General features: G+C 43.5%; 1 protein-coding gene, 1 long non-coding RNA gene and 1 other non-coding gene across 9 annotated transcripts in view; 1 reads left to right on the forward strand and 2 right to left on the reverse strand.

Annotated features, from left to right (window-relative positions):
- WWOX (WW domain containing oxidoreductase) overlaps nt 1–20,867 on the forward strand; it is an 897,467-nt gene that overhangs the window by 67,126 nt on the left and 809,474 nt on the right. Inside the window, exon 6 of one of the 7 annotated variants that reach the window (XM_072967782.1) lies at nt 5,566–5,737. The exons of the other annotated variants lie outside the window; for them this stretch is intronic. Coding sequence (XP_072823883.1) covers nt 5,566–5,682 — 117 coding nt within the window. The 3' untranslated portion in view covers nt 5,683–5,737. Of the gene's footprint in view, nt 1–5,565; nt 5,738–20,867 lie in introns of those variants that run through there. 7 annotated transcript variants of the gene reach the window in all.
- Nucleotides 795–901, reverse strand: LOC116281984 (U6 spliceosomal RNA). Its single transcript, XR_004191456.2, has one exon. It is a non-coding gene; the product is annotated as a U6 spliceosomal RNA (small nuclear RNA).
- On the reverse strand, nt 6,702–16,921 carry LOC140698194 (uncharacterized). Its single transcript, XR_012075811.1, has 2 exons — nt 16,699–16,921; nt 6,702–7,778 (listed from the first exon to the last, which is right to left on the reverse strand). It is a non-coding gene; the product is annotated as an uncharacterized lncRNA (long non-coding RNA).

Below are 20,867 nucleotides of genomic sequence, written 5' to 3' on the forward strand. Positions count from 1 at the left end.
TAATATCTTGGAGCCCCAGTTTTCACGTGTGTCAACTGAAGAGATGAATAGTGACGCTTGTCGTGGGACGTGTTGTGTTGAAATTCGAATATCCTGTGTTTGGTGTCGTGTGAGGCACACTGGTGCCATTCCGTAAGCTTGATTTCTGTCCACGTGATCATTATCTACTTGTAATAAAAATAGAGCCACTAAGCATAGGAACTGGCCCACACGGGTATTCAGTGAATGACTGCATTTCAGCTCTTTTTTCCTATTTGTTGAATGAGTGAATGAATGGATGGATGGATAGATGAATGAATGGATTTGAATTCTCCAGTCTCAATTAGCTTTCTTTTTTTTTAGTGGGACAAAAAGTATTACTGGTTATTTTCATCTGTCAAAATGTTCTGTACTTTTTCATGTAGTTTTACATTTCCAACTGATTTTTGCAGAAGCCTCTTGCTTTGCTCATCTCTAGGTATAAGGAACAAAATAAACAGTGAAATTAAAAGAATATTTTTGGAGATGCTAGTTTATTAAAAAAGTGAACATTGAACTCATTACACAATCACAGTTCATTTGCAGAAATAAAAAAATAATTAATAAAGAATGTACACTTTCCATATACTACTTCAGTGTTTTCCACAACAAAGGACTAAAATTTATTTTTATTATTACTATTGAATCACTAATTATTAGCATTAATCATTAATTGGTTCAATTTATTTTCTTACTGTTATGTTGCTAGTAAAGCATACACTTAATGTCTTTTAAAAAATACCATGTTTAATTGACTTAGTTGGTCAAGTCATTCAAAAAATATGGAACACTTCTTGAATTTGCGTGTCGTCCTTGTGCAGGGGCCATGCTAATCTTCTCTGTATCATTCCAGTCTTAGTGTGTGTGCTGCCGAAGCGAGCACTCAATTAGCTTTCTTATTGAAGGTTGAAAGAAACTCTGAACAACTGTAATAAATCATGTGGAACCAAATCAGAAAACAAATTAAAAAATGCACGAAAGCTAGATGAATTTTGTCATTTCCCTTCTTATTCCATTTTTTTCTGTAAGTCTTTATTTTTGTATGATGTAAATGATTGGGTTTAAGCAGAATACTTGGTAGATGTGGGCGGGTTTCAGGGTTTTAAATGACATGAAGGGTGTTTCCCAGGCATTTAAGACCTCCTAAGGCTTCCATTTCCATTAAGCATTATGGACGCGTTCCAAGAATTTAATTAATATAACATCTCTTCGTTCATTGTAATTCCTCACTAGGGTTATGAGAACTTGGGAGTGTTTAGTTTCTTATTCAGTTGATTAAAAGGTACTTTTTATGGTTTTCCAACTAGCTATTTTCCATGGAATTCAGTGGTTGTCAATGAATATTAAATCAATACAGCTACAGTGATCAAAGACGTGAGGAAAGCTTTCATCTGAACGTAGAAGAATAGTTTGCTTGCCTCAGTTGGGAAAAATAAAGTCTTAAGGCTGCAGATTGGAGTAATAGGGTCATATCTGAAAAAATTCCAGAACAGTGGGAGTATTATTTGGAAGTCTTGAGGAGCTAAAATTAGAAAAAAAAAATAACAGCAAGTTATACTTTATAGAGTTGGCACTAAACTGTGAGCCATTATGATACGGTCCAGGCTGAAAATTCACTGGCTTACATGAGGGTATTGAAAGATCTGTGGATGTTAAGACCTTTAATGGGTACTGGGAGTAGGGGGAGACATACCATTTGAAGTCACATAAGTGATTTTCCTTGGGGCCGCTGGAGAAAATGGAACATACGTTGGATGAAGTGTGGCACATCTTCTGTTTGGATTCCATGCTTGGCTAACTGTAAAGATTCGATTAGATCCTGCTATAAAAGTATTGAGGAGGGGTGGAGAGGAGGGGTTACAGAGAGGGAGAGCAGGGTGAGTGGGCAAGAAGAATTGGGAGGGGTGGGCAGTGGGGACGTCAGCAGCAGAGTTCCTGGCATTCCTGTTGAGGCTCATGTTTAGTCCAGGATGTGGCTGAGAGGGTGCATCTCCTCTGCAGGATGGGATTGCAGGAGGCAGGTTTGGGTCTGAGCCAGGCTAGTGTAGAGCAAGGAATGTCATCCACCATCTGGGCCTGCAAGGGTTAAGTCATTAGCCCCTGAAGTTGCTGAACTACAGGGCACCCTGAAAGGAAATTGTCATGAAGAACAAGATGAGGTGCTCCGTGCTTTGGATAAACAGGCAGAATAGACCCCTTAAATAGTTAGATACCTTTCAGGCAACAATTTTATGAACCTAGATTCTTGCATCTTCCCATAAATACTAAACTCATTGATTGAGATACCTGTTCCTCCTGAATGGTGGTCATCTTCTGCCGAGATGTGTGCTTGGCTGCACATACTCCTTTGTCAAAATCAGTATATTCAAAGGCTGTCTCCCTTACTCTAGTAAGACCCTGAATAAAACTCAACTCATAGTTCTTAAGAGGGGTGTGTGTGTGTGTGTTTGTGTTCATTTGAAACTAGAAACAGGAGGAAGCATGGGTTCCTAGTTCCAGGAACAGGTAGGTTCCAGAGGCAAGTTGTGACGTGTTAACGGGCAAGATCGTCAAGGCTTCAGTGCAGTGGTGGCCTCTCAAGAGCTCCTGCCTGTGATACCAGGCCCTGTGGGTTTGTCCTTCCCCACTACGTATTGGTAGTCATCGCTCCTTCTGCTGTTCTGATGATGTAACACACGCAGGTTACCTCGTCTCCATCCTCTTCTCTGTTGGTCCAAGTTCACCAGGGATGTGAGAGTCTGTGTATCTTTGCAATAGTACTGCTTATTCGTCCATCTTCGAGCCGAGTGAAGAGGATTCTAAGCCCAGCCCTACAAAGGGCACGTGAAATTGGGATGACAGCCCTTCAGTCTATTTGTTGAGAAAGAGAAGGGCTTGGGAGTTCATGGACAGCCAGTGACTGACGTAATAATAAGAATGAAACCCCTCTTTTCTTTTGCAGCGTCCTTCCCACCCATAGCTTCCCCAGTGGGATAGCTGTTGTCTTGTCAAGCACCTTTTCCCACCCTCATTATTAACAGCTCCATCCTGGGGACTGTGGAAGGGAAGGTGATGGTGGTAGTTTGCATGAGCTGGTGTGGGCCAGTTCTGGTCCATTGCACCTTAGCCAAAGATAGGCACTTGGCACTGGCCAGCCCAGTCAGTAGTCAGTGAGGAAGATGCTATGTTATGTGAGGGACTGGGGCTAAAAGGATGTTGATATGGACTGCTAACTAACCGCTGTTTCCTGCTACAAGGAGACAGGTAAGAAAGATTGAAGGCAGGCTGAAATGAGAGAGGACAAAAGAGTTCCTTTGGCCAGCTTCTCCCCAGCCTTGTCATTATGGAGCTGATGAACCCCAAATTGTGTGTGAGCTAATTTTGGGTGGGTTTCTGTTGCTTACAACCAAATGGGTCCTGTCCAGTACACCTGGTGACTCCTGGGGTTGTGGAGGCTGTGCCGAATAGGGACTTTTAGTCTCAGTGTCTACCCTCCTCATGGCTGCAGCTATGTCCATTCCAGTCAATTTGATCCCACTAACATGTTACGAGGAGGAGTTGGGCCCCATTTAGAGTGATTTGGGTCAGGTCCTGCGTCTTTTCAGTGGCTGTCAGTAGTTGCACTGGTCCTACAGGGGCAAAAGCATTTTGGATCTGCTTCAAAACCACTTGGTTTGAATCTCAGCCCAATTTCTCAGTGGAAGTCTGACCTGGGTCAGGTAGTGGATCTCTGCGATGCCACTGCCTGCTTCATGGGGTTGTGCTGATGAATGGGAAGCTCTGGACCCAGGGCCTTCCATGTTATGGGTTCAGCAGACTTACATTCCCTCTGTGCTGTCCCTCCCAAATCCACTTGGTGTTTATTTGGAACTCAGGCATCAGTAATCTGATACCTATGTGATCTTCTCAGGGTTCTTCATTTGAGCCTGGAGTCTGTGTTCTTAAATGTCTGAACATTAAAGACAAAAGCCAGCCAGCTTCAAATTTACTTGTTTCGTTTTCCATTTCCTTTTTAAGACAGCACTGTGGAGTGAAATGTATTTTATGTACTCCCTTTCCAAGCCCTGTGATGAGGACTGGATCAGGCAAGCTGGCACTGCTGGACCACCAGATCACCCCTCCACCCCATTCCAGGGCCACCAGCCACATGACCCTTTTGTGAAAATTAGGAAAAGGTGTCCCCTCTTCTCTCGTGGCCCACGGCTCCTCATGAGCTGGGCACACAGCCTGGTGAGCAGAGTGCAAGCATGAATGCGCACCTTGCCCCTGGGACTCTGCTGTAGGGTTAAACCAACTAGCTTGGGTGATCTCCCTTTGATCACAGGTAGGGAAGTAGAAAAACATACTCCCCCTCATTGAAAATAGTATATTCATGAGTTTCTAATACATTTATTTGAGCTTTCAATAAAATGCTCCAAACACATATTATATGGTCCCAACACTTTAGAAGTTTTCATTTTAAAAACCTTGGATACCTGCTTTGTGTATATTATATACGGCATCTCCATGAAAATGTTAATTCCATTTTATTAGTTTCAGTCTCTATCTGTCTCTTTTTCCCCCCTGTGCATGATTGCTGTTTTATAGCTACTGTTCGGTGGAATTAACATAGATTTCCCACATGAGGAAGGTTTCTGGTAGGGATTTACTGCAAGGCAGGTTCCTGATCCTTGGAAGGGATTCCCACCCGAGGTGTGGTTTGAGGATGCATTTTAGAGTGCTGCAAGGGGGACTGGAATGCACAGCTGTGTGGGATGGTGAATGGGAATAATTCTTAGAGCTGTTCTCAGAATTTATAGAATATTTGATCATAGGAGTAACTGACTTTGGGGATGATGGAGTGCTTGTGCTTGGAATATTTTTAATTAACCAGCTTTGGTTATACTGAAAGTATGACACAGAGAACATGAGAATTTGATAAGGAGTAACTCGAAATTATATGGAGAATAACAAAGATGAGGGCTATCCATGTATTTTGGGGGAAAGTTAGTTGACCCTTCTATTTCAGTTTCTTCATACATAGAAGGAAGATAAGAGCAGGCCCCATATTGTTGGTTTTTGTGCAGAAATATATAAGTGTTTATAACAGCTTAGAACAGTGCCTGGCACACAGTATGCGCTTGGTGATGTTACTGATTTCTTGTTATTCCTGTTGTTTTCTGACTGATGCCCTTTCGTTACTTTGAAGCTCTTATTACAGATAGTGGTTGATGCATTCATTCTCTTCCTTGTCCATTTTGGGACAGTAACTATTAAGAAAAGTTTTTATCTGTTGGGTGAGAATTTCTTTATTATGGGTCTAGTTGTATTAGAGTTGAATGTTAGGAATTATGTAAGGTATGTAAAAAACACAGCTAAGACTTGGACGTTGTAGTAGAAAGCTTCTTAGTCAGCTGGCGAGGATAGCGTATTAATCAGCTTTTGCTGCCGTAACAAGCAGCCCCAAACTGAAGGGCTTATAGAAACAATGTGTATTTCTTTGTTCATATCACATGAGGGCTGAAGGTTGACCATGGTTCTGCTGACTCAGCTGGGGCTTTTCCTGTTTCTCGTGATCTGTCCGTCCAGGACCCAGGCTGCAGGAGAAGTCACCAGGGGCATGCTCTTCTCATGCCAGAGGGCAAAAGCTCAAGGGACTTCTGTTCAGACCTCCAGGTACTTCATGTCTGCTTCACATTCCAGTAGTCACATCAAGTCTCATGGCCAAGACCAGCATCAGTGGGGCAGGAAAGTGCAGCTCACGTACAGGAAAGCATGGCAAAAGGGAGGGGGAATTATAACTGTGAATAGATGAAACACTCTACCAAAGATGGCTTTGTAACATTGGTGCTGTTAATCTTTCAATAAACTACCACTTCACAAATTGTTTAATTTTTATTTTAACCTCCTATAAAGAGTTAAAACCAAAAATACACAAGTTAAAGAAAAAAAGAAAAGATTTGTGACATCTGAAAGAGTCACAAAAATATTGACCAGTCTCCTTTCTGAGAATCAGACTAGTGGTCTTTGCAGAGAGCGGTCCCTTGTGAAAACCAGCCCTGCCAGCTCAGAGCCCTCCAAAGAGGCGTCCAGATTTATGGCCTGTCCCAGCCTTCTCTCGTCGAGGCTGTTTTCCCTCTAGATGTCTTAGTCAATCAGTAATTAATTTGAAATCCAAAGTTTCATTTAGTGTTATTGAGTTCCCCCACGCTGACATTTGTAGCACTATATTTCTTTAAAATCACAAACCATCTTTCATATTGCCGTTTGCATATTTTAACAGAAAAGACTGCAGTTCTGGTATAAATGACCCAGTTTTTTCTAGATATATTTACTTGCATGTCATAAACTTATTATCCTTCCCTTCCACTTCATTGCTTTTCCGCTTTTCTCAAGTATTTTGAAATCGTATTTAAAACATCATTACAGCCTCTGAAATCTGTCCAAAGTATAAATAAATTTTACCCAGTGAATATTTTCAAAACAATACCAAGGAGCTGGGCTTATGTAGATCTCGTCTCACATAGCTCAGTACCATGACACATCCAGTGAAAAATAGGTTTGAAATGTTTAGAGGATGGTGGGGGCCGGGAGTGACAAAGGATCAGCATTGTATGGAATTTGCAGGAACGGTGATGCTTAAATGAAAATGGGCGGTCTTAGCTAAAAACAGAATTGGGGCAGGGTGTAAATTTTGGAACTCTGGGTGAATGAGAGTAAAGATATATCTTTTTAAGATTTAATTATTTTTTGAAACAATATAATGTCCCTTTCAAGTCAGGAAATCTTTGCCTCATTGTTCTTCTGCAGACAGGGTTTGTTACAGCTGCTCGATGGGTGACATGTTTGCCTTTTGAGTTTAAAATATAAGATTTCACTCAAGAATCCAAACTTCTGGCTTCTCTGAAAAAATGTTGGAAGACTTGGCAATAATCAGCTGGGCCCTATTTCTTTTTTTCTTTTTTTTCTTTTTTGGGCCCTATTTCTTTGACTGTTACTCCTGCCCTCTTTAACCACTTTCACCCTGATCTTCCTAAACTGCTCTTCCTTTCTTTTATTTTTAGCACTTATAGTATGTACTAACATTTTATTTAATTTTCCCATGTGTTCTGTTTATTGCTTCTTGAGTGCCTTCCCCCAGTGGAGTGGAGTTCCAATGCAGAACTTAATTCTGCAGAGAGCACGTGTTAATGAGTATTCTCTGAAGGAGCAAATGAATGGAGTTGTTAGCTGGCTGACATGTGGACTCACAACTTCTTTTCTGCCCTCTGAGAGCTGGGATCCCATTGGGGGTTCCCCAAGGAGGTTCCTCAGTCCCACCATGCTATTCTGTGCCCCAGGACCTTGGGGCATGCTGGCAGTTCAACCCGCAGATCCCCAACCCTCTGCTATCCAGGTCCTCAGCCTCTTTCTCCTCCTTGAACAGTGTACCTGGCTTGAAACTTCTCCCAGTACCTGCAGGCTGACTGGAACCTGCTCCTTAATTAAACCTAACAGGCGCCTCTGTATAACAGTTTTGTCGAGAAGACCATGAACTTCCTCACGAGAGGTGGATGTGTGACTGTTCATCTCTGTGACAGCTCCTGGGTCACCTCCCACTGGTTAGTAGGTAATGATTAAATGGCCTTCCAATGAATTCAAGTATCTGAGCTGCTCGAGGGGCCTGATGCTGTCCACTTTCTAGAAGTTTCCACATGTTACAGCTGGGAAAGGAGTGAGAAAGGCCGAATTCTACCCCAAAGTAGCTTTTGAAGTTGTTTTCTCACTTCTTATGTCTTGAGCCCAGGAACGCAGGGCATAAGCTAAGAAAAGAGAGAGAAAGTTATTGCTGTAACATTGTTCTGGTTTCCTTTTGTCAGAGAAGAACAGAGATCATCTTATCCCCACACTTAACTCTTCGTCTTACCAGGGGCACATTTTAGCAGGAGATGATCAGGTGGAATTTACGGTGAGGGCATGAAAAATCTTAACGCTATTTATACCTTTCGGAAAAAAACTTTAACTAGATGATTGTACCTTTTAGCCATATCTGCAATTAATTGGAATGTATTGTAAGTTGGTTAAAATATTCCATTAATGAAAAAGGTAGGCCTAGCTTATGGTAAATACACTACTAAGTGTTTATAGTACATTTCATATTTTACATGATTTCCTTTATAATTCTGCTTATCTTTTCATTCTAATTCCCTGAAGGACATATAAAAGAACCCCTAAAGAGAGTAATTACTGCTGTACTCTTTAACCAAGGCTCCTTTTGGAAAGAGAAATCTGAGCTGCTTTTTAAAGAAGGCCGTTTTTAAATAAAAATGCAAATAAGCTACTTTGTAACCACATTAATTACCCACCTAGCCTCTTATTACCATGTTTGTATTGTTTGCAAATACTATTTACAGTCGTGTGGAAATTAACATTACTGGTCCTGAGGAAAGATTGCGGTGGGGAGGTTGTGCTTTGGAACCAATTAGGGCGAACCTTGTCTCCACCGAGACTCTGGGGAGAAAACACAGCCTTGCAATGTCAAATAATAGCATTAGCTCTGACTGCACAGGCAGAGCGCCGTAATTATATTATTGGCCCTATTTTGCTTCTGCAATGAATTTCATTGCCTGCATTGTAAAATCAGCAGGCAGCGAAGTTTCTGCTAATGATTTAATGTGCTCTCTGATCATTTTGGACAAAAGTCCTGGTAAGATCCACGAGGCAGTTTTATCACCCCCACTGACTGCTGCCTGGCTTGAGCATTTTCAGTGAGGGCAAAACACGATGCTCATCTCCGCGTTACCCTGGGAAACTCTTCCCTCATCGGAGAGAGAGTGACTCACGTAGTGAGTAAATTTGAGCAGAAGGGAAAGGTGATGTTGCACGGCAAGTAACAGCAGCGAGTGTAAGTTGAGGGCCGTCCTGTGCCAGTATCGTCCCAGGAACTTGACTTCTCCTTTCCCTCACTCCTGAGGACGTGCCTCTGTGACCTGTGTGATGTCATCTCCTCATACAGAAAGGAAACTGAGGTTCCAGCTTCAATGTAAACACGCCACATGGAAAGTACCACTCAGTGGTGATTACATTAGCCCCCTCTTCACATCAGTATAATTTTTTTAAAAGTTTTTTTTTTAATTCAGCTAATTACTGACTGAGCTTTATATTCTGTGATTTTAAAAAAATGTTTACATCAAAATATGTTTTGGATTTAACAAATGCTTTTCACATGCTTTGAAGTTATTTGAAGCTGAGCTTAATAAGCCTCACCATGAGACAGTGGCCCCCATCCTTTTAGGAAGCCCATTCTGGGCTGGAGAGCTGAGTGTTCTTCCAGCCTTCACTCCTAGGAGTGCGAGAGGGGAACTTCTGAGTCTGTCACCTGCTGAGTGTTTACAGTCATGATCAAACTGAATCCTCTGAAAACACTGTGAGATGGATGTCACTGTCCCCATTTGACAGTCAAGGGAAAAGCCAGTAAGAGGAGGTGTGTGACTTGCCCAGGGCTGCACTGCTGAGTCCTTGGCAGAAAGAGAAACTGAAAACTGAGCCCATATGTTTTAACTGAACCCAGCAAAATGGTACGATTATTTATACCCTCTTCTCCCCCTATAGTAGTAATTTTTTTCCTTTAACTTCTTCCCCTTCCTTTTCTTTTTGTGATAAATTTGTAGTAATTATGGAACAGAAGACAATTTTCACTCCTTAGCCTGAAACTGTAGTTTATCAGCCAAAAAGTTAGCACTGTCCCCTGTCGGCGCTTGGTAAGTCTTTCAGATCTCTGTCGGTGCTTACCTGCCAGGCCCCTTTTCTGAGGCTGCCTCCTCCCTCCTGGGGCAGGAGCCTCTGGGGCTCAGCCCAGGCTAGCTGGCTGTGCAGCTCCATCAAGTCAGATTGCTGCATCTCAAATCCTCATGCAGGGAATCCTCACCATTCAGAACCCAGAGGGGAGGGAAATAGCTCAGTGCAGAGCACATGCTTAGCATGCATGAGGTCCTGGGTTCAATCCCTAGTATCTCTGTTGGGGAGAGAATAGGTTCTTACCTCATGCAGGAAAGAATTCAAGAGCAAGTCATGGTAAAGTGAAAGTAAGTTTATTTAGAGAGATACACATTCCATGGATAGATTGTGGTCTGTCTCTCTCAGAAGGAAAGATGGCTTAGGAGAGACACACTCCACAGGCAGAACGTGGGCCATCTCAGAGAGGTGAGAGGGAGAGAAGCCAAGAGGTGGGGGATGTTTAAAGTAAAAGTAGATACACACTCCGTAGACAGAGTGCAGGCTGTCTCAGAAGGTGAGCGCGACAGAGGGAGAGGGACAGAGGAGAGCTACCACAAGGTGCGGGGTTGTTAGGTTTTATGGGCTTGGTAATTTCACGTGCTAATGGGTAGGCGGATTTCCAGAAAACGCCCCCCCCATGCCCACGTTTTTACCTTTTATGGTCAGCCGGGGAACTGTCATGGCGCCTGTGGGTGCACTTGAGGCTCAAGGTCTACTGGAAGTCAAATCTGCCGCCTTCTTGGTTCTAACCAGTTTGTCCTGTCCTCAGTGGCTTTGTCAGTCCTTCAATGGTTGTGTCCTGCCCCCTTTCCTCCCACTTCAACTCCATTAAAACAACAACAAAAAACCCAAGAAGGCTACTCTTGTGGAACCTGGGAACCAGATTCTTACCAGAGGAATGAAAACCAAACCAAAAAAAAAACAACCAAAAAAAACCCCCCAAGAACAGTAACAACCCTCCCCACCCCTCCACACACAGAAAGGTCAATTAGGGAAAAAAATCAGAGTTCTGAAGGACTTCCAAGGGCAAATGGTAGCCTCTGACCCTACCCTTCTCACCCACTTCTGTCCACTCATTCATTCAATCAACCGATGTTAATGGGAAAGGACCCTGTGACCCTCAGGGATGAGCACAGGCAAGCGCTTTCGGCAGCTGCTGCTTGTGAATCTTCTGCCCCCGCCCCCTGGTGTGTGTGAATAGTGTGCTTGCACTGCCCCTTCCGATCTGTCCGTGTCAGGGACTCGCTAATGCCTCTGCTGTTGGGGAAAGCATTTAGCTCGCTTACACCACCTTCAGTAGTCGTAGCTCTTTCTTCCCATTGTGTTGGTAACTGCAGATTTTGTGTATTATATATTCATGTTGTATATTTTGTACATTTTGTATTTTATACCCACACACGTGTGTGTGTATGTGTATTTTCGTTTTCTGCTCTGGACAGTGTCTTCACCGCCACGCGCTGTTAGGTGAGGCTATTCGCGCCCCTGCCCATCCCTCCGCCTCTTTCCCCTTCACCTCCGCACTTCTGCCACTCATGCTTCTACTTTGTCACAGTTAATAACATTTATGTTCCATTCTGTAACCATAATTAAACCCCTTGTGTGTTATCTATGAATTGATTCTAACAGGTGAGAAGCAATAAATATTTATGTCCTTATGGCCATAGAAATATTTCTTACCCAAGAACCAATTAATGGGCCTCACTTAGCTTTCTTCCCCAAGGGTCCTTGGTCATGACCCAGTGTTCACAGTGGCCCTCCTTTCCTGTGCCCTTGTTATGGGATGCCCTTATTAGAGGTGTGGGGTGCAGGTTTCCAGTCTCTTTAGTGCCACTTGCCTGATGCTCTGCACCTGATGAGGCCATCTTCTTTTATTCGGGTGTCTGACTCACGTATACCTGCCATCCACCCCTCGTCCCTTCAAGTTACATCTGGGAGTGTCTTGCTAAAGCTGATTTTCAGACCTAGAGGTGTCTCTTCTCCAGTAGCTGGCGACACTTCCGTATGTAGATTTCACTGTCAATGAGTCGTTGACAGACGAAGCAGCCCGTTGGATGGACTGACCAGTGGCATGCAGAGAAACACCAACAGATGCAAGATGAGCATTTCCTAGTAGGCACAAGAATTATTTATGGACCTACAAAGGGAGTGGCTCCCAGAGAAGTCACCAGCAATCCGTGGGCCAGCGTGTAACCTAATTTTCCTTCTAAGCCTGCTGGGACAGCAAGGAAGGAAACAAATAATGCATTTCTTAGTATCTCCTCTTGTACGTTATTGAGTGTCACCAAGAGATTTGTAAGGCTAGACATTGAGTCCCTGAACTGGGAAGACAGAACAGTGATGTCTGCCCATCCTTGCTTCCGCAGCCTCTGACTGTGCCCCCGTCCACGTAGTGGGCCTTTACAAAATTCCTCTCCCGCTTTCTCATTTCTGCCTCCTCTGTTTCATGTGACTCACTGCTAAGTAAGTGGGTTTGATTTTATTCCTTTCTCCTGGCTGATGAGCCTTTCTGAGACTTTCTGTACAAGTTGTAGCAGAGAGAGAGGAAGAGAGGAAGCAAAGCAATAAAAACAAAGGTTTGGTCAAAGCACTTGAACCCCTCGGAGCCTCAGCTTCCCCCTGTGTTAGATACTGTGTTAGCACCTGCTTCGTGCGGCCGCTGGGAGGGCTCAAGGTGGTGCTGACCTAGTGCTTTGCAGAGCTTTGCTAATGCAGATCCTCGCAAAATGTTTACTGTTGTCACTCTCACTGTTCATATTTCGGAAGGCGCCGGCTTCTCAGGTGACTGCGTGGGGTTTGTCTTCACTGGATGCCTTTTCACGGTTAATCCACGTGCCGGGAGAGCTGACTTCCATGTTCAAAGCCTGCGGGAAGCTTTGTTTTCTGTAAGGGAGGGATTGATTCCACAGTGTGGTGGCCTTTGCCCGAGGTGAGCCTGTCTGTGTGCATTAAGCATCCCTGTGCCCGCTTGTCTGGGGCCTGCCTCATCCTTCTCAGGTTGGATGCCTCGCCCCTGCGCATTCGTGATGGGTTTGCTGGAGGGGAAAAGCGGCGTCACTCCCAGATTCAATTCAGGCCGTGAAAGATTCATTCCATTTTTATTTGTGAGCGGGTCTGAGTGCGCGCAGACTGTAAACAGAAGAAAAGCTTACGATGAAAAGGTAGACATTGACTCTGCCTTCCGAACAGAGACAGCAGTTCCTCACTCTCATCGGAGCAGTTAGGAGGGAAATTGGGCCACCAACAGTATGGTCGTTCCTGGTTTTCAGTTATGCCCCTATTCATCCGCCCTGCATGGAGGGGACTGTACTGCTGGGAAACACCCCAATAAAAGGATTTTTATCATAAGATGTAAAAATGTAGCCACGAATTTGGCAGCATATGTCCTCTCTCCTGCGACCCCTGATGTAGGGAAGGAATTTCGACTAGGAAATGTTTGTCTGTTAAGACAATTACCTTTTGAGAAGGAAAATTAGTATAGTATCCTTGTATCAGGGACATAGAAGAGGCTGAGGGCGTAGGGAAAATCTGTTATATTTGAAAACGTGGGAAAGTGTGATGAGAACATACTAGTGACCTGAGCTTGATTGTTCTAAGACTGTTCTCGAGGTCCAAAGTCTTAATAGCTCAGAGGTTAAATGAGAAATGTTTGGCGAGGCCAAGTCTTTTATGGTTAATAGCAGGTTAAAAAAATGCAGGAAAGAAGTAGGCCTGAGTAGTTTCCTAACACAGTTCGGTCCCTTCTGAAACAGGGTCTTAGCTGGGCCTGTGCATGTGGAATTCTTTCCGAGTCACTCTTCGTCTGATCTGTAGGCCCTCTCCAGCCCCCACCCCAACGGGCATTCCTTGCCACTTATTCTTCAGTACTTTTCTTTGTTTTCTTTCTACTTCTCCTCTCTCAGCTCTTCACTCTTGACCTTCACTTTCATTTCCTAACTTAGCCATCCCGCTCTAGCAGTCTGGCGGAAAACTTGTTGAGGGACCACTTTCCTGGACTCCCCCCAAACTTGGGTGACTTGTGGTTGACAGGCCAGACTGGGCGCAGCTGAGGCGCTGGCTCAGGAGGGAGGCCGGTGCTGGGCCCCCCTCCACGGGTGCGCCATTGAGGCCTTCGGTGTGAATGGAGGAAGGAAGTATCATTCTCCACGTTCAGCCTCATCCTTCCGTTTCCTTCCTTTTTCAGGGACTCAGCTGGTCAAGTTTGTCAAGGTCAGTGGATCTGAGCTTTGTCCATCTTGAGCTTAGATATTGGAATATAGTGAAGTTTGTCAGTTTTCATGAATTGGATCTTAAAGAAGCTATCTCAAGCTTGACTGTAACATGAGATTCACTGACTTAATTGTTGGTCTCTTTGTCAGATCGGCTTCCTGTTTGGGGAACATTTTTCTAACCAAGTGTGTTTAGGCTTTCAACAGTTTAAAAATAAAATGTCATTAGAAACAAAAATTTATTCCAATGGAGTACCAGGAAGCTGGAATTCAACCATTTGTCATTAAATCTGTATTCCCCAGGTAAAATGGCGCCCCGCCTCTCAATTTTCCATTTCTCTAATGTCCCCTGTTTAAAAAAAAAAAAAAAAGCCCAACCTTTCATTATATTTGCTACTTATTGGTTTACTTGGCTTTTTTTGGTTTTTCCTTTTTAAATGTAAACTCCGCAAAGAAATGTGTTGTTAACCACCTGCAGACAGACCCCTCTAGCCCTTTTCATTCTTTTAACTAATCTCAGCCAACACAATGTTAGACCCATAGGCTGCTTAGGTAAAAGTCATTGATTTTGTCTCCCTACTGTTCTCATCTGAATCTTGAGACTGTAGAATAGAAGGTGGAAAGGCTGTTAGAAATCACCTGATTGCATCCGAATCCTGGGTCCTGTGGACAAGGGATATCGGGGGAGAAGAGAGGACACTTGCTTCGCATGGTTCTCTTGTAAGTTCTTTTGTGAGTCTGTCGAAATATTCTGACCTCTGAGTTTCAGTCGAAAAATTAGAACGTCATCCTCTTACTTCTGCTCGAGGAGGGAGGAGGAGTGTTGGCGAACACTCTGTGTGGATGTTGCTCCCAGTAGGAGGGTCACTGTGGAGCCCCGCCGGTGTTCAAAGGCTTCTTTCACCCTCAAAACTACGTTTTCAATGTGATGATCATTTTCACCATTTTTAGACTCATTGTCTAAGGATGATGTCCAAGGCCACACAGGTAAGAAGTGTCAGAAGAGGGTTTCAGACCCTTCCAGGCTTCTCTGGGTTGCAAAATCGAGTTGGTGATGATAGCTCATACTCCTCCCACACACTGAAAATGAAATGTCTGGGCTGAATTACCAAGTTCAGTCTTTGTAGTATCTTTTGGAGATAGAATCCTTATTATCCCCATTTTGCAGGTGAAGAAACTGAGGAGTGGAAGGATTAATTTTTCCAGGGTTGTAGGATTGACAAATGAGGAAATTGGGATTAATACTGCATTGCCCACTGGTAATGTTTATTTCTCATTTATGTTCCTTAACTATAAAATGTTCATACAATGTGAGTATTTCCCCATGTTATTAAAAGTTAAAAAATACATTGTTCTTAATATCCATGTGGATATACTCTGTCATGGAAAAACTAATTTTTTAGCTATTTGTTGGATGTGTTATTTTCCCATTTTTAATTATAGTGAGTTGATGTCCTTCCTTCTACATAAATTTTCATGGGTTTGATTACTTCTGTGGGACAGAATCTTAGGGATTGTTTAAAGGGTATGTATACATAGTTTTCATATTCCTGATACATATTGCCAATACTTTTCACAACTGAATCAAGTAACTTTTCCACCAGCATTACTGTGTTGTTACAGCCTGGTCAACACTAAGGATTATTCCCTAACCTTTTATTTTTTTGTGACCTTTGTGGTTTCGTTAGGTTTTAAGTAGAATGTTTTAATTTGTACTTTTTTAATTGAGAAGCTGAATACATGGTTTTGTTTTTTGCTGTTGTTGAATTTTTTTCAGGACCTCTTTAACGTAAATAATAGGTATATATATTTCCTACTCATGGCTTTTCTTGTTTAAGAATGTGCATGGCAGAACCACAGTGAAATACACTCCCCCCCCCCACCATCATAGGATGGCGGTGGTGAAAAAGACTGACAATCACAAGTGTTGGTGAAATTGTAGAGTATACAGTGCTCTGCTCTACTGGTTACAGTGTAAACTGCTCCAGCCACTTTGGACGACAGTTTGGCAGTTCTTCATAAAAGTAAACAGAAAGTTACTGTACAATCCAGTAGTTTCACTCCTAGGTATAGACCTGAGAGAATTGAAAACCTATGTCTGTACAAAAACTTGTACGGGAACATTCATTAACATTATTCGTTATAGCAAAAGGTGGAAGCAACTCAGATGTCTTCATCTGATACTGGTGAATGGATGGATAAGTACAATGTTTATATCCACACTGGGCTGTAAAAAGGGTTAAAGTACCTTGCATGCTAAAACATGGATGTACTTATGTTAAGCATTATGTTAAGCATTATGTTAAGTAAAAGGAGCCAGTCACAAATATATGATTCCATTTATGTGAAATGTCCTGAATGGGCAAATCCAGAGACAGAAAGGAGATTTGTGCTTGCTTGGACCCAGCAATAGGGGTTCAGCGAACAGGGAGTGACTATTAAATGGTATGTTTTGGGGGTGATGAGAATGTCCTAAAATTGGGTGTGGTGATTGCACAGCTTAGTGAATACACTAAGAACCATAGACCTGTACACTTCAGATGGGAAAACTGTGAGGCATATGAATTACCTCTCAATAGAGGGCTAATCTTATTTAAGAAAAGAATATGCTTACTTTTCCAGACCCTTCAGAGCAGTGGTTTCCAGCGTGATGTGTGGTGGCCTCTTGAAATATTATCAACAGGTATATTACTGATAGACGACAGTGCCTGTATTTTTCCTTCTAATGTGAATAAATATAGATTATAAATTATTATCTTACCATAGCATCATACAGCATCCATATCTCTGGTGCTGGAATGTTTTGTGTGTAGTATCATGGTTCTCATGGTGTTGGTTCCTGTGTTTCTGTGTCCCTACGTCCCTTCATCCAGCCGTCTGCCGTGCATCCCTCCAGTGTGTTCAGTGCCAGCAACAAGCCAGGCACCGTGCTGGGTCCCAGGGACACAGACGGAATGCCTGGTGTGGTGGAAGCAGGGAGGGAACCTGTGTTAGTTGCGTACCGCTGCATAACACATTATTCCAAAAGGGCCCCTCAGAGTAAGCATTTATGATCTCACAGAATTTCTGTGAGAATTCCTGAATCAGGGATGGCTTGTCCTTGGTGGTTCTGGCACAGGCCCTCTCATGAGGCTGCTGTTGAGATGTCATCTGAAGGCTGGACGGGGGCTGGAGAACTGTCCTCCCAGGCGGCGCACCTCCGTGGCTGCTGGCTGGAGGCCTCGGCTCCTCGCCCTGTGGCCCTCAAGAGAGGCTGCTAGGGAGCCCTCACAAGCTGTCAGCTGGACTCCTGCAGAGCCAGAGTGAGCGCACAGGGCAGAGGCCACGGCACTGCTCCTGTTTCAGGCTCAGGAGACTTTCCCTTCTGCCACATTCAGGTCATTAGAAGTGAATCACCCAGTCCCATCCACACGGAAGGGAAGAGGACTTGGGCTTCACCTCTTGAGGGTAGAGTTGTCAAAGAGTTGGTTAGATCTATTCAAAAACCACCCCAGTGTCTAATGCTGTTAGTCAGAGGGAGGAGAGTCAGAAAAGACTTGGTGGAAGAGGCGAGTTTGGGCTTGAAGTTTGAAGAATGACTAGGAGTTAGCAAAGAGAAACTAGTCAAAGAAGGGCGTTGCAGGCAGGAGTACCCCCTGAGCAGAGGCCCGAGACCGAGGGGAGCCCAGGCACACTTGGGACGACTGCGGGTCTTCAGTGCGGCTGGGGCGCGGGGAGGGGCTGGAGCTGTGGCGGGAGATGAAGGCAGAATGAGGGATGTTGGGGCCTGTCACCAAGAGCCTGCGTAACTTGCTCAGGTGTTCGGGATTCATAATGAGGGCAGGTGGGGCGGAGAGTGGGGTGGTGGTTAACAGTTAGGCAAGGGTTTTTCTTGCTCCAGTGAGCATTTGGGAAGTCAATTCTGGCAGCCTTTGGAGCCTGGCCTATTGAGATGGCCCAGGGGTCTCTTCTAGCAGCAAAGGGTGAAGGCTAGTGGGGAGCAAGAGCAGGGGGAGGGAGAGGAGAGGTTGCCTGGGAGAGAGGTCAAGAGGTGGATGTTGAGGATGGGCAATGGGATGGTGGGAAAGGGAAGGGAAGGGAAGAGATCTAGGCTGCTTCCACGTGATGCTTGGATGTCTGCACCTTTCACTGAAATGGCAAGCACAGGTGGAGTAGGGGGAGGAGGAAGGGAGGAGACGAGTGCACTGGTTGGGGGTCTTGTTGCACTGGAGACAGGGGAAGCCATATGGAGCAGTGGTCTTGATAGAAGGGTGTGGATGAGGCTGCCAACTATGTCCCCTTCTCCTGTTGCCTGTCCAGCAGGGTCCTGGGAAAGGATTTTGCATTATAAAGACCAACTCAGGCTCTTTTTCCTACAGATAGACTGTGTTCCACCTCGGGTGGTGACCCAAGGAACTCTGCCTTCTTAGTTGTTCTGGTTAGGGTCTCCCTTTCACCCCAGCAAGCAGGTGGGGAACCCAGGATATTGTCTGACCCCCGGAAGTGGTCAGTGACCTGGAATCTCATCTGTTTCCCAGGAGCTGTGATAGAACAGAGGCCTGGAGCAGGCTCTGCTTTCACAATGTCCCTGCTTTTCTGTCACCAAGACTTCTAAACCAGGTCAAAACCATGCTTTCAGATCCATGCTATTGCCAGGTTGTGTTTTTGAACCTGGAAATCTTACAGGCACGTGTGAATGATGCTGTTGAGAGTCCATGTCGACTGAGGGATGGGGAGAGATCATCTCCACTCCAGACTCTTTCCTTTGACCTTAAAAAAAAAAAATCATACTGTGGTCTTTCAGCTTTTCCATGCAAGGAAATATCATTCTGAACAACAGTGATGTAAAATTATCTGATTTATGGCTTGATCATAGATGAGTGTTTTATTCCACCTTGGAGCTAAGACTAAGCTTGTTTTAATGGATGTTTCCTATGATAAGCTAGGTGATGGCAAATTGGTTAATTTTGTGTGTATATACGGCTCTCATTACCAAAAAGCTGCCTTTGATAACAACACAGGAGATAAGCCAGGAATAACGTTTGCGTAATTCTATGCCCTTCTGTCTCTGGATGTGGATGTAAATGCTCTTGAATTTATACATTCGTGGTCCTTTAGGAACCATAAAAACATACCCTTACATATATATGAAATGGCGAGAAACTGCATATTTATTAAGAATCATGACCCTTAGGACGAGATAAGTCAAATTAAATCCCATAAAAATCTGTTATGGAAAATGAGTACGTGGCAGTATTTTTTCTTCTAGGGTCTACTTTATTAATTTTGTCATGTTTAATATGTTACAGTTGCAAACAAAGGCGTAAGTGTATGTGTTCATTTCTAATTAATTTATGTAATTGGGTTTTATAAATTTAGGTGTTTAGGAAGCTGTGCATAACACACCCCATTTACTGTGTGCTGTAGCCAATAAAAGCATAATAGAAAGAAATATAGTTTGAAGCTCACTTCAATATTAAATATAGATTAATTGTAAATGATATCTTTGTAATGTTTATTTTAAATTTTGCAATGCTGCAGATTTTCCAAGCATAACCAATTAATGTTCTTATTTGAAATAATGACTAGTTAATTACTATAAAATCCAAGTGCTCTATGTCTGACAATTAAAAAATCTCTTACAGCTTTTGTTTAGTTCCCTCTGAATTACATAAGTAGCAGTACAGCACAGGGACAGCGGACTTGAGAGTGGAAGGAGGGTGTTTAGAATACGGGTAGTTTTCTCACTTTCTGTTTTGGATGGTTGTACTTGTGCGTGTGTACATTTACGTGTAAATTCTATTTCAGGTTAAATAGGCAGTGAATGAGTTGAAAAGTCTGAAATGTGTTTTGAATTTTTAAAGTAGGTTATAAATTATAATGTGAAAATCAAACACACTGGGATAAAACCAGTAAATTTTAAATGAGCCCATTTGTCATCGTGATGTAGCTGTGATGTTACCCAAGATCTCAGCCTGGCATCAGAGCTGTGTCTGCAGCCTGACAAAGACCGACTGGAGCCATTTGATGAGGAAGAGACTGGGCTTTGTAGCCGATTTCCGATGCTTATCCACGTACAGAGGGAGGACCACGTCCCCTCCTCACCCAGCTCAGAAAGATGGCGTGAGATCCATGTCAGCGCTACTCTGCTTCTGTCCTAGGTGTGAAATGTTGTTGGGTCTGTTTTTATGAGCACATGTAAACAGAAGACCCTGTCTGTGGTCCAAAATGAAACATCTGCCTCTTTGACCAACAGCAGGCACATGGAGCTGTTTGAAGACTGCATTGTGTGCCTTGGAGAAATCACTTGATTCATGGCATTCTTTGTAGATGCAATACCTTCCATGCAGGGAGAGAGCCTGTGTGCAGGGTCACTTGGGGGTGCCTTTCGTACATCCTGTTTAGTGCCTTTCAGGTTAAAGGAGAGTGTTGGATTTGCTTATGAAAGTACGGGCTTGCCGAGATTCACGAAAACCTCGAATAATCGTGTATAAATATAAATACTGTATGTGGAGCGAATGTTACAGATCACATTGATGATGAAATATGTATGTCTTTCCAAGGGTAAGACCTTCGTAACTCATTTATAAGTTACATTCCTTAACCTTACACATAGGTAACGGGATAGTAATTTTCTTTGTTCTTTCTGAAGAATTGTCGGACAGTGAAGAAAGAAAAAAAAAAGATAAACTATTCTCAAACAGCAGAATGCCATTCAGAGGTAACTAGAAAAATGTATTAGAGAAAAGACCAAAAAAAAAAAATTGCAGGTTCGGGTGATGTTGGAAAAATGACGTGTGAGCAGAAGTACCAGACACGGAGCTTCATCGGTTTTGTCATGTTATGACAGAAATCATTACGAGTGTGATGGGTTTATTTATAAAGACTGGCTGCAATATTCAAAGTACATCTATTCGAGCATTCTTCATTTTGGAGCCAGGCCGTGGATCA

Source organism: Vicugna pacos, chromosome 9 (assembly GCF_048564905.1).
Source record: "Vicugna pacos chromosome 9, VicPac4, whole genome shotgun sequence".
NCBI lineage: Eukaryota > Metazoa > Chordata > Mammalia > Artiodactyla > Camelidae > Vicugna > Vicugna pacos.